Below are 12288 nucleotides of genomic sequence, written 5' to 3'. Positions count from 1 at the left end.
GGTAAGGTCAGATCTATGGCTCCAAAACATAGCAGGAAAATGAGAGCCTTGAAAGAGTCACATCTGTAAAGAAACTTGGTAAAACTCTCATTCTGTACAGTATGGTAAACTTTACCCTGCACCATACAGCAGGTTAATTTACTAAGACATTAACTTATGCTTATTCTTATTTTTCCCCTTACTATTCTAAGAAGGTAGTCAGACTTTTGTGTTATCCTATCTCTGGAGCTCAAGGTTGCAAGAGAGAGGGCAGGGGTTGCCTGGCAACTCTCCCTCAAGGTTCTGGGAATTAGTTGCTCAGAAACCTCCTTGTTTGAGGGGATTGGGCTTGGTCAGCCCAAAGAGTGATGGAGAGAAAATGACCTTCCAAGACTGGGAAGGTGGAAGTGGGCAGGTAGGTCCCAGTAAGGGAAATGCCCCTGTTCCCTAGCAGCTGCCTTGGATGAACATCACTTTGGAACAGTACCTGGTGTGGTGCCCCTCTGGGTAGAATCTTCGGCATAGGGCTTCCCCACATTTGCCAAGATCCCACCATTCATGAAACAATGGAGCTACTCAACTTCTAGGAATAACATGTGCTTGGACACTGAGCAATGCAGGGGCTCTCTCTGAATGTTGTGAATTGCATAAGGCTTCCAATGCCTGGAGCTGGGAGGGAGGAAGCCCTTGTAATGATGGAATTTTAATATTTCAGCCCTAGGCAATTGGCAGTCTGGTGTCAGACTTGATTTGACTTAGAAAATAAGGTGCTGTGATAAGCCAAGTGACAGAATAAAATTGTACCCAATACGACTGTGTACGTGAGAACAAAATACTAGCTGGGAATGAATGGTCATGTATGGGTGGGAGGAGTAGAGCCGTTAAGAACTAGTCCCAGTTTTTTTTTTCATCTTTGCTTTTCCTTTTGTAAAAGCCCCATGCGAAATTATTTTCAACATGTACTACCTTTTTGGCCCAAAGGTCCTCCACTGGAGCTGAGCAAGGTCCATAAGGGCCCCTGGGGGCCATGGGTAGACCAAAGAAATAGGAAGAAGGAAAAGGAGATGAGAAGAAAAAATGAGAAAGCAGAGGAAATAGGGAGGAGAGAAAGTGACAATTACCTAAAGTAACAGGAAGTGTATGCATAGACAGAATAGATGCACTAGTGTGGCATAAGGTCTCAGGCCAAGCCAAAGGAGGAAACTCATGCATTTACTCTTTTTTCTATTTTCCCACATTTCTTCTACCTTACTTCCTATTCAGTCAGCCCTTGATTATCTTAACACCTCATCTGCCTCTAGGCAATGGATACTTAATTCCTAAATGGCTAGCTTGAGAGGAGGCACTGGAAAAGCATATGGTGTTGAGCCTCACAGAGACCTGAGTTTCAAATCTGGCTCTGCCAACTCATGGTACCATGTCTGGTCACTAGGTCCTCAAGAGACGAAAGTAGTGCTACGTGTGTAGTAGGTGTCAGTAAACTGTCCTCTGGGCAAAACTCTCAAAAGACCTCCTCCTTGTTATTTTACCTTCAGTCCTCTGGGTGGTGAAGAATTTTAGTCCTGAATAAACACTGGTGAAAACTGAGGGCTGGCTAGGAAAGAGGCAGAGGACACTGAAGAGAACCCATGATTTCACATTCACATCTGTAAGCATCCCTGATCTTGGGTACGTCTAGTCCAGCGGTTCTCAAATTTTACCAGGCATCGGAATCACCTGCAGAGTGCAAGGTCTCCAGACTTCTGATCCTTGGATCCGCAAATATTGATACTCACCTCCAGAAGGAGTTTAGGGGTCTCCAGGTATACAAAAGACACTCAGGAGGTCCATGTATTTATCTTTCCAGGAGTTAAGAGAAGTTGTAATTGTTCTGTCTTCTACTTCACTGTATAAGTTTGTGTGAAATTCTGTCCAGACTTGGTAGATACTTTCATCCTACCTGTATATGAATGTCTATCTGTAATGCTTACTCACTAATAATATTGTGTACTCTCTCTTCTCTCTTCATATGCTGGGACAAAGAGATTTTTGTTGGGTTTTGTTGTCAGGATTGTTTTACTTCCCTAACACAACCCTAACCATTCTACTCTTCTCTGAAACCCACCCTCCCAGCCTAGGCTGATGCAGTTAGAGTTTCTCTCCCAGGAATTTGGGATCAGGGCTGAGAGACATGGTCTGCATGAACCAGGGGATCGGTGGGTGGGTAGTGAGGCAGACATGCAGAGAGAAGCAGAGACACCAATTCTTGAGATCTTTCCACCTGGGGTACAGTCCCAGTGAGTGCGAGCTGCCCTCCCCACCTCGGGTTCTGCGAGACACCTCATGTCATGTGAGCGACCTCATGTACTGCCAAAATCTCCTTTTCTGCTTAAGCAAATTGGCCTTGGATTTCTGCTAACTGCACCTAAATAATCTGCACTGAGATATTCCCCATTGCCCTCATTGATGAACTGCAGATTCCTAGACACAGTAACAAAGATCTTCACGATCTGGTGCCTGCTTACCCCTCCATCTCTTATCTCAACACATGTGCCTCCCACTCTATACCTCAGTCATATGGAACTACTTTTGAGCTCTTTCTTTTCTTCAGGGCTTAGGCATGCTTTTTATTTCTGCTTGTAACACTCTTTTCCCCTCATCTTTGCCTGGTCAATCCCTATTCGGCCTTCAGATGTCAGTGTAGATGTGTCACTTCCTCCAGGAAGCCCTCCCGGATACATAGCTTTTTTCTCCATATTCTTGGAGTACCTTTAGCTCCCGAGTCCTAGCACTTACATAAGACACCATAACTGCCTGGTGACTTGTCTTTCTGCCTCTCTAGATTTTGAGCTCTGTGAGGGCACAGTCTGAGTCTCAATCGCTGTTGTATCTGGATGTCTAACTGTACCTGGTACTTAGCCGGCACCCAATAAATACTTGTCAAGTGAATGAACGATGTGCCTCCCTTGCTATCAGTCACCTGCCCCAGTGGCAGATTGACAAGGTTGAACAGAAAAAATGAAAATTACTTTGGCCTCAAGGTATAGATTACAATTTGGAAATACTCCTGAGGTAAAGAATCAGGTATCGCCATAGTTTGGGAATATCCTATTACTTTCATTTTATATTTTCCCCCCTTATTTAATGACCATGACAGAGTTTCTAATTAGAGAAAAGGCCTCATGCATACATTGATTCAAAAGTGCTGTATCACTAGGGAGATTTTGAGAATAAGGTTAGAATTTAGCATATCAGAAGTTGAATCCATTTGAGATCTCTCAAAGAGGTTTGACCTTGGGTCATTTAGCACAGACTTTCATAGTCACTGAAAACTGTTGTCATGGTAATCATGGAACCTTTTATGATTTTTGTAGACAAGTTAATGAAGATACTGGGAACAGCCCAAAGGAATTCATACCTGAGTGTGCATTTGTCTCCATATTAACCCAATCACTGTTCTGAACACACATCTGCCCCTGGCCTGATTCTCTTGGCTCTCCTTCCTGACAGGAATAAATAAAAAACTGATTCCTTTTTAGTGTTTCAGACTAGGAGGCTGTGGATGGCTGCCCTTTTGGTCTCATTTCAACAGGAAGTCCTGCACGAAGGGCTTAAAGGAACAGAAGAAAAAAAATGCTGCATGAAACAAATCTCTTCTTTTTTTTCAAAATCTTAATGTTGCTGATTTAAGGCACCTAAATCTAATGCCTATACAGAGGTTTCTTTTGTAGACAGCACAGAGCACTGAATATACCTAAAGTCTTTTTCTTATGGTCCTTCATAAATACACCTTAATTTAAGCGTCCATCAAGTCTACAAATTTACATACAGATAGCTCAGTGTGCTCACAAGATTTGAGTGTGAGATTTTCCATTTATGTCCTGTCCTGCTAGTTCTTTCCCAATATCCATTCTCTCTTCTTTCCTAATAATAGTATTCCTTACTTTTAGTTAGGCATGCAGATGCTTGAAATCAAGACATTTCCCATTCTCCCTGAATTCTGGCCAATGGTATTTAAGTAGAAGAGGTGTATTTGACTTCCTGGACTTGTCTTTAAAGGGAGTAAGTATGTGCCTTTCTTCATCCCTTCCTACTGACTGGAATGTGGACATGATGGATGGAGTTGGGGTAGCCATTTTGGACAATGAGTTGAGAGCCACATTGAGAAAAGCAGAATGACAAGATAGAAGGAGTCTGCGTCCCTGAAGATTGTGAAGCTCCCATAAAAGCCCAGACTATGTTTATAGGAGAGAGACAGAAACTTCAGTCTTATCTAAGCAACTGTTATTTTGGCTTTTCTGTCATCTAACCTTAACTATCACCCAAAAATGAAATTAATTATTCCTCTTTCCACTGATTGGGTGTGAAACTTTTCTGTGAGATTACCCATTGATTCCAGGGCATGCTGGAAGGTGGGCAGGTTTGCTGGACTTTTGCATTAGCCAGACTGAATTTTCTGGTATGGGGAATTGAGACAGAATGGCAGAAAAATACCTACTCCAGCTTAGGCATAGAGACATAGTGTTGCCTGGTCTTTTTATGTGCATTTTGAATTTTTCTATTATAGTAGAACCACGTATCTACCCTAAAATAAGAACCCTTATTTCAAATGCTTTTTGGAATGAAGTAGATGACAAATAAGAATCATTACTAATTAGTCTGAGTGCAAAGTATTGAGATAAGACACACACAAAAAAACCCAAAACAGAAAACCCCCAAACTTTCCAAATTATCTGAAACAAGTGTAACAGTCCTCCACATGGGAGACACAGGTCTTGTACCAGTGAGGAACTGCAATTTTACTTACTGAATTTGGGCCTTTTGATCTTCTTTGTCATTTCTTTATTTGAGTGTATTCCAGTCACCAGCAAAACTACATGAAGAAAATGCAAAAAAATCTAATCAATATTATTTCACCTAAATGCTTTCTCTCTTTTGACCTTTATGTTTGCTTCAAGCATATGTTAAAGTATTCTCGTTAGTAGAACTAATGTTCCCTTATTTTATGGTTGGGGAAATAAGATGTATACTTTGTGCTTTTCTTAGCCTCTGCTGAAAGGGCCTTTTAAAAATACCTCTTGGATATCTGTCCCGGTTTTGCTGTCTTTAAATTTCACCACACCAGCGCCACCATCTCCACTTTCCAAAGGCAGGAACGTGGGTCTGGCGAAGCCCACTGATTTGCTTGGTGCCAGGAATAAATTATAGAGGTAGGATGAACACCCAGGCCCTTCCTGTTCTCTCTCTTCTGTTCCACACTGAGTTTCCAAATGCCCAGAGAACCGCATACGCATGCGCGCGTGTGCATTTGAAGTGCGCTCATGTGCGTGCGAGAGAGACAGGGAGGGCGTGATGATGCGTGTCCGTACAAAGCCTCAGAGGAGGACTCTTTGGAAAGGGAGACAAGGAGGAGGGGGACTGGGGAGACGAGAGAGACCCCTCGCAGGGTATGGTGCGACCTGACTGTCCTTGGTGGTCCTTCCAGCCCCAATTGGTGCTGCGCCCCCCAGAGGCCAGCTGCAGGTAGGTGAGCTTCCTTCTCAGAAACGGAGCGGAACCTGGATACTGCTCTTCGGGAAGCAAAACAATAGGGGAAGAAAGGGGAACTCTTTATGCCTTTAAGTTTAAAGTCACATTGCTAGTGTGAGCCTTGTGTTTTTAAAATATAGGGCTTCCCTGGTGGCGCAGTGGTTGACAGTCCGCCTGCTGATGCAGGGCGGGCGGGTTCGTGCCCCAGTCCGGGAGGATCCCACATGCCGTGGAGCGGCTGGGCCCGTGAGCCATGGCCACTGAGCCTGCGCGTCCGGAGCCAGTGCTCCGCAACGGGAGAGGCCACAACAGTGAGAGGCCCGCGTACCACACACACACACACACACACACACACACACACAATATATATATATATATATATATATATATATATATATATATAAAACATTGACCGAATTTTTCTTATTACCAAAACAATACATGTTCCTTGTAGGACAGTAAAAAAACACTCAAAAACAGTACTACAGAAAATAACAGATGAAAGCAAAAAGTATAATATTTTCAGGCTTTTTCTATATATATGTATGTATTGTACTTTGAAACAAACATTTGATGATGCTTATACTGTTTACAATGTGTCATAAACTTATTTCTACTTAAGGATATAAAAACATTTTTTCTTGTCATTTAATGTTCCCCTCATAATTTTAACTGCCTACAAAATATTGCAATTCATGGACATACCATAATTTAGCCAACTCCTGATTTAATATAAGTAGATTTATCTTTGCATGGATTCCTTATTATTGCCTTAAAATAAAATTCCAAATAGGGTTTCTTGTCTGAAAGATATGCCCACTTAAATTTCTGATATATATTGTGAACATTTCTCATAGCAATTTTTTAATAATGTCTGAAAATGCTCACTTCTCTGTATCTAGACTAATTCTACCTATAAACAGAAAAGCATGTTTTTCCTTTCAAAAGGCTAGTCAGTCTCTATTCTTCTTCCTTCCTTTCCAGGCCTTCTTCTACCTTACCCACCCAAAGATGATACTGCTCTAACTTACCTCCATTTTAGCTACTTTTTTGAGAAACCTACTTTCTGGATGGAGTTGGAATTCTGGAGGTGAACATGAGGCAGCAGAATAATTAAAATAGGAATTTTACTTCCTACTTTATGTTTTTTTTTTTTAACAACACAGATGCTTGATTAAAGCATAAATCAGGAGTTAGGCATTCTTGAATTGGTAACTGTCTTTGAAGGAAAAAGTGGCAATGTCACCAAGTGTTTGTTAAGAAAATTTTTTATTTATCTTATGATTAACTAGCTGAGCTGTGCCAATGATGTAGCTCCTGAATTGTCCTGTTTTGACTATTAGCACTAGTTGAGGCCTGGACAGTTGACATACCATGTCCTGCAGGAACAGAGCCATGAAAGAGAACTGAGTGAAAACCAAACGTCTAGCCAAGTAGAATGAAGGCAGACATTTTTTAGGTGTTATTTACTTCTGGGGTTTGCGTAGGGTGTGAATGTCGTGGAGGTCTGATTTTTATAGTAGGCTCTGTGTCATTTAACTCTGTCCAAAGACCGCATCTTCATTTTATACACAAAAATAAATAACTAGAATATTTTTAAAAAAAACAAGTACGAAATAAATATATAGAAAAAATTATGCGCATAAAGCAGAGGGAGTAAGTGAAATAGTCGTAAATTTGGATATCAGTTCTTGGTGGGAAACCAAATACTGTCTTTCTGGGGCTGTGTACCCATGGCATGTGGTTTATAAGTCTTGGTATCATTAGGACTATAAATATTTGAGTAAGGCCACCCCATCACTCGCATTTTCTTGCCCAAGACCCTCCAGGCTGAAAACATGCAGAGCTGGGTTCAGTTTTAAGCAGTGGTTAATAAAGTCATTATTTTCAATGGTACACAGAGGCCCTCCCCTCAGCTTAGATGCTTGTTAATTAAAACTCCCCAGAAGCCACTCCTCAAGGGGAGAGCTGGTCAGTAAGGCTGCAAATGTGCTTGTGCCCTGAAGCAAGTCATTCCTCATCTGCAAGACCTCTCTTGCTACCTTGGAAATGGTGACTTGCAGGTGGAATTTGGGTGAGAGAAAAATCAGTCTTGTGTTCCTGTTCTTAGGAAGCCTGGCAGAGCACCGAGATGGATGACAGATGCTCACTTCAAAGTACAAAGCAGAACATAGGTCTGAAAGCCCTTCCATGGGAGTAGTTATCTGGCCACAGCTGAGGCCATTAGAGTCTAGAGGCCTTGAGGAAATCAAGGCTAGAGTCTGAAGTTCCAAGGCAACCATGATTTACCAACTCTGCAGCAATACTTCTCAATTTTTAAAAATTCAATGTTCCAGCTTTGAGTAACATGAAAAGTTCTCACCTTTCGCTAGTCGTGTTTGAAATTTCAAAACAAATTACATATTGAATTTATTTTTTCAAATAAAAAATTTCCTCTGCTCTGTTTCTCTCTAATGTGGCCATCAGTATGATTAAGATAGCTGAGGTGCAATTGTTTAAAACTTCAATTTAAGTAAATTATCGTCCACATAATTTATAGAGAAAATACAAATGAGTTAGCCTGAAACAATGTTCAGTCTCATTAATGATAAAAAATGCAGGCTAAAGCAAAATGACAAGATATTTTCTCATAGTGTGTACTGAGTATTGAACACAAGATTATAACTTAATCCTGGCATGGATTTGGGATTAGGGTAGTCCGGTACACTGTTGGTGGAGTCATTCTGGAAAGCCATTTGGTAATACATTTCAGTAGCCTTAAAAAACATTTATATTCTTCGTCCTAGAAAATATATACCTAGTAATATATCCCAAGTTATAATCAGAGACATAGACAAGGATTTATGTATAATAAAAGGTGTTCATTACAGCATTATTCCTAATAGCAATCGGAAATAATGAAATCTTGGAAATGTCCCAACAGTAGGGGAATACTAAGCATTTATTACAAATGATTTTAGCAGAATATTAAATGACCTGGGAAGTTCTCAGCTCTAACCCTAAGCATGATTCTGACAAAATTAGAATATACGCAGAGAGAAATACCTGGAACAAATATACCAAAATTTTAATAATGGTAGAGTTATAATTCCTATTTTATATTTTCTGTATTTTTCCCATTTCATGGTAAAGTTCTTACACATACATATTCTATGTTTTATGCAGAATGTTTCTTTTCGAATTAGAAAGAGACAATTGTTATTTAATTTGGTCATATTGAAATCAGATAGACTTACAATAATGAAAAGCGCTTTCTAAAATCATTGGCATGGGTAATAGGCACTTGTGTTCCACTCTTCCCATCAGTATTAAGTCATAATCAGAATCCATTTATTTTCAAAAAAAGACATGAAGTGTCAGAACATTTAACCAATTATCAAATCAGTAAGTACTTACTGAATACTTATTACATGTCTAGAACGTTTATAGGAATGCTTCATTCTAGCCCATAAACTTCTTGTTTGATCCCTTAGTGCCACTCAAGATACTAACTCAGGTGGTGTTAACAGGGACTCTCTCCTTCACCAGACTTTAGTCAGGCTCCTCTAAGCCCTCTTCTCAACTAGGCTTTGACCTTGGGCTTCTGTGTCTGCCCTTGTTGGGCCTGCATCCCTTAGTTTTAGCAAAAATCTTGTTTAGAGAGAATCCTCCACCCTTGATATGTGATCACCCTGGTCTGCCTTTAGCAAGAATCCTGTCTGGTTGGTTTAGCAAGAATCCCCTGATTCCCGTGAAATCTCCTCTTAGTAATTTCCATCCCCTGACCCCTGCAAGCCGCTCCTTGGCTATAAATCCCCACTTTTCCTTGTTATATTCAGAATTGAGCCCAGTACAATACTGAAGTCTCTTTTCCCCTATTGCAATGGTTCCTGATTAAAATCTGTTTTTACTGCTTTAAATACTGTCCAGCTCTGGTTCTCTTTAACAGTGGCCACAGTGCCTTCCTGAAAACTGATTTATAAAGCAGATGATTTCAAATCAGCTCAAATTTCCCCTGTGCTTTGCTTTCGACTTACTTACTTACTCAATGAAACATATCAGAGCTTCATTGCAGAGACAGGATAACTTATTCTCTATAATCACATAAATCACAAAATTATGGTTCAGATCATAGAATATTGAAGCTGGGAGGCGCTTTGGAGGTCATCTTTTTATTTTGTAGAAAAGAAACCAAGGTCAAGGTTGACATCTCAGCTAAAGCTGCTTTGGAGGGGGAGGGGGCAGAAGTTGGAACCAGAATGCAGGTTCCAACTGGTGCTGGTGCAGCCTTAGGTTTTTTATGCTACTTTCTCCCCACAGTGCAGTCATTGACTATATGTGGTGCTCCGATGACAGTGGGCAGCATACAACTCTGCTACATCATAAATTTACACGTTTAGAGTGACCATGCTAGCTCTGATATATACCGATTAGACACTTAATTAACATTAATTTAGAGGGCTTTTGGGGGATCTTTGGATGGTTCGCTGTGATATTGTGATTTATGATAAATATATATTTTGGTGTTCCGGCCACAGTTCCTGCCTAACAGCTCCCCAACCCTTGGAATGTCCTGAGTGATAAGAGCAGTGGGAGCATCTTTTGTTATAATATATATATTTTTTGCTGGAGTAAAATTGCTTTACAATGTTGCATTACTTTCTTCTGTACAACGAAGTGAATCAGCTCTATGTATAACTATATCCCCTCCCTCATGGACCTCCCCCCCGCCCACCGCCCATCCCACCCTTCTAGGTCACCACAGAGCACCGAGCTGAGCTCCCTGTGCTATATACAGCAGGTTCCCACTAGCTATCTATTTTACACATGGTAGTGTATTTATGTCAAACCTAATCTCCCAATTCGTCCCACCCTCCCCTTTGCCCCCTGTGTCCACATGTCTGTTATATTTGATTTCTTGTCCTCAGTTCCTGAAATCAGAGCCATAAAGGTGAAATGGGTGTCTTGTTTTTCATAACAAGCCCCTTTCAATCACAACTGAGTTTATGTAAATGAGGTGGCTTTTGAAAATCCCCTAAAGATGAGGGAGCTGGTTGCCAGGGAAACCCACCGTGAATAGAGTTGGAATTTTCAGTCCCATCTCCTGATTTCCCAAGAGGAAAGAGGGGCTGGAGGTTGAATCAATCACCAATGGCCAGTGAGTTAATCAATCATGCCTATATAATGAAGCCTCCATAAAAATCCAAAAGGAGAGGGTTCAAAGAGCTTCCAGGTTGAGGAATGAGAGCTCGTCCATGTGCCACCGTGCTGGGCCCAAATTCCACGGGGACAGAAACTTCTATGTTCAGGACCTCGCCCTATGTATCTCTTTATCTGGCTGTTGATTTGTATCCTTTAATATCCTTTGTAATAAACTGGTAATCTAGTGAGTAAACTGGTTTCCTGGGTTCTGTGAGCTGCTTGAGAAAATTAATCAAACGCAAGGAGGGGGTCATGGAAACCTCTGCTTTATAGCCAGTCAGTCAGAAGCACAGGTGACAACCTGACTTGCAATCGGCATCTGAAGTGTGTGTGTGTTGGGTGTCGGGGGGCAGTCTTGTGTGAGCCCTTACCTGCAGGATCTGATGCTATCTCCGGGTAGAATGGTGTCAGAATTGAGCCGAGTTGTAGGAAACCCAGCTGGTGTTGAGGAATCACTTGGTGTGGGGAAAAAATTCACACATAGGAATTGGGTGCAGAATCAGACTCTAAAACCTGAAAAATCCAACATCCCTGACAAGAATAATATATTTAGCAATATTTCTTGAGTGCCTGTGAGATGTGCTGAGAACTGAAAATGCAACAGTGAGCAAGACACAGCTCCTGCTATCAGTGTCGTACAGTGTCAGGGGAGGCAGCCTCATAACGAGGTGAATGCCATGCAGTCGTGACTAGAATCAATACAGGGCACCAGGGAAGCCCATAGGAAGAGGGTCTGATCAAATGGAAGGCAGAGGAAGCTTCCTGGAGGGCCAGTAGGGTGTGTGGGGGTGAGAGGAAGAACATTCCAGGACAGGGAACAACATAGTCAAAGACCTGGAAGGGAGAAATGACTCGACCTTCAGGGGAATGAGAAGGTCAGCACTTCCCACGTCCCTGGAAGCCAGGCTGGGCCCTGTGGTAGGGAGGAGAGCAGGAGAGGACGGCAAGAGCCATATGAGAGAGGCCTTGCCAGCAAGCAAAGTGCTTTGAGAGATGTGGGCTCCGTCATAAAGACAAAGGGAAAACACTGTTAAGTCAGGAGAGTGGGATCAGATATGGGCTTTAGGGAGATTAATTGGGGTGTGGTAGAGAATGAGTTAGAGGGGTAAGGATTCGGGGCAGGGAGGCTGTCACAGTACAGAAGAGGGTTTCGGGGGACTTAAGGGAAATGACCCTGGGATGGAGACAAGCAGATGAATAAGAGAGATTCCAGGGAGGGGCATATAAGGACATTGAGAAGAGAATCTGCGGTAGGAGTCTCCCTTTTCTACTTTGATTTCTTGCTTTGTGAATGAGCAACCTGAGGGGAAAACGGTTTTGCAGAAGGGCAGGCTGAGAGGGGCGAGACAAGCAAGGACAGTCAAGGTCTTCTTGGTTCCATGATGTGGGGGACATGGCAGAGTGTGAACCAGCCTCCGGGTTTCTGCGTTTTGTTTTGTTTGTTTTACAGTGGCTAAATCCTTCCTATTCCTAACCCCTGCCCCACCCTCATCCCACCCTGTGTTCACCCCTACTAACCTATAGGTTAGTATGGGGCTGGGGGGAGATAGCCTCTCAGAAGGACAAGGTGGAAGTGAAGGACCCTATGCTCTCAACGAGGATATGCCTTAGCAAGTTGGT

At 42.0% G+C, this 12288-nt stretch overlaps 1 protein-coding gene across 1 annotated transcript in view; it reads right to left on the bottom strand.

The window, feature by feature from the left end:
* The window catches only part of VIT (vitrin), a 119764-nt gene that overhangs the window by 76462 nt on the left and 31014 nt on the right, over window positions 1-12288 (bottom strand). The window contains exon 3 of the mRNA XM_032653116.1: window positions 4766-4831. Coding sequence (XP_032509007.1) covers window positions 4766-4831 — 66 coding nt within the window. The remainder of the gene's footprint in view (window positions 1-4765; window positions 4832-12288) is intronic.

Source organism: Phocoena sinus, chromosome 13, assembly GCF_008692025.1.
Source record: "Phocoena sinus isolate mPhoSin1 chromosome 13, mPhoSin1.pri, whole genome shotgun sequence".
In the NCBI taxonomy this organism is placed as follows: domain Eukaryota; kingdom Metazoa; phylum Chordata; class Mammalia; order Artiodactyla; family Phocoenidae; genus Phocoena; species Phocoena sinus.
This window is presented reverse-complemented; position numbering and strand designations above follow the sequence as displayed.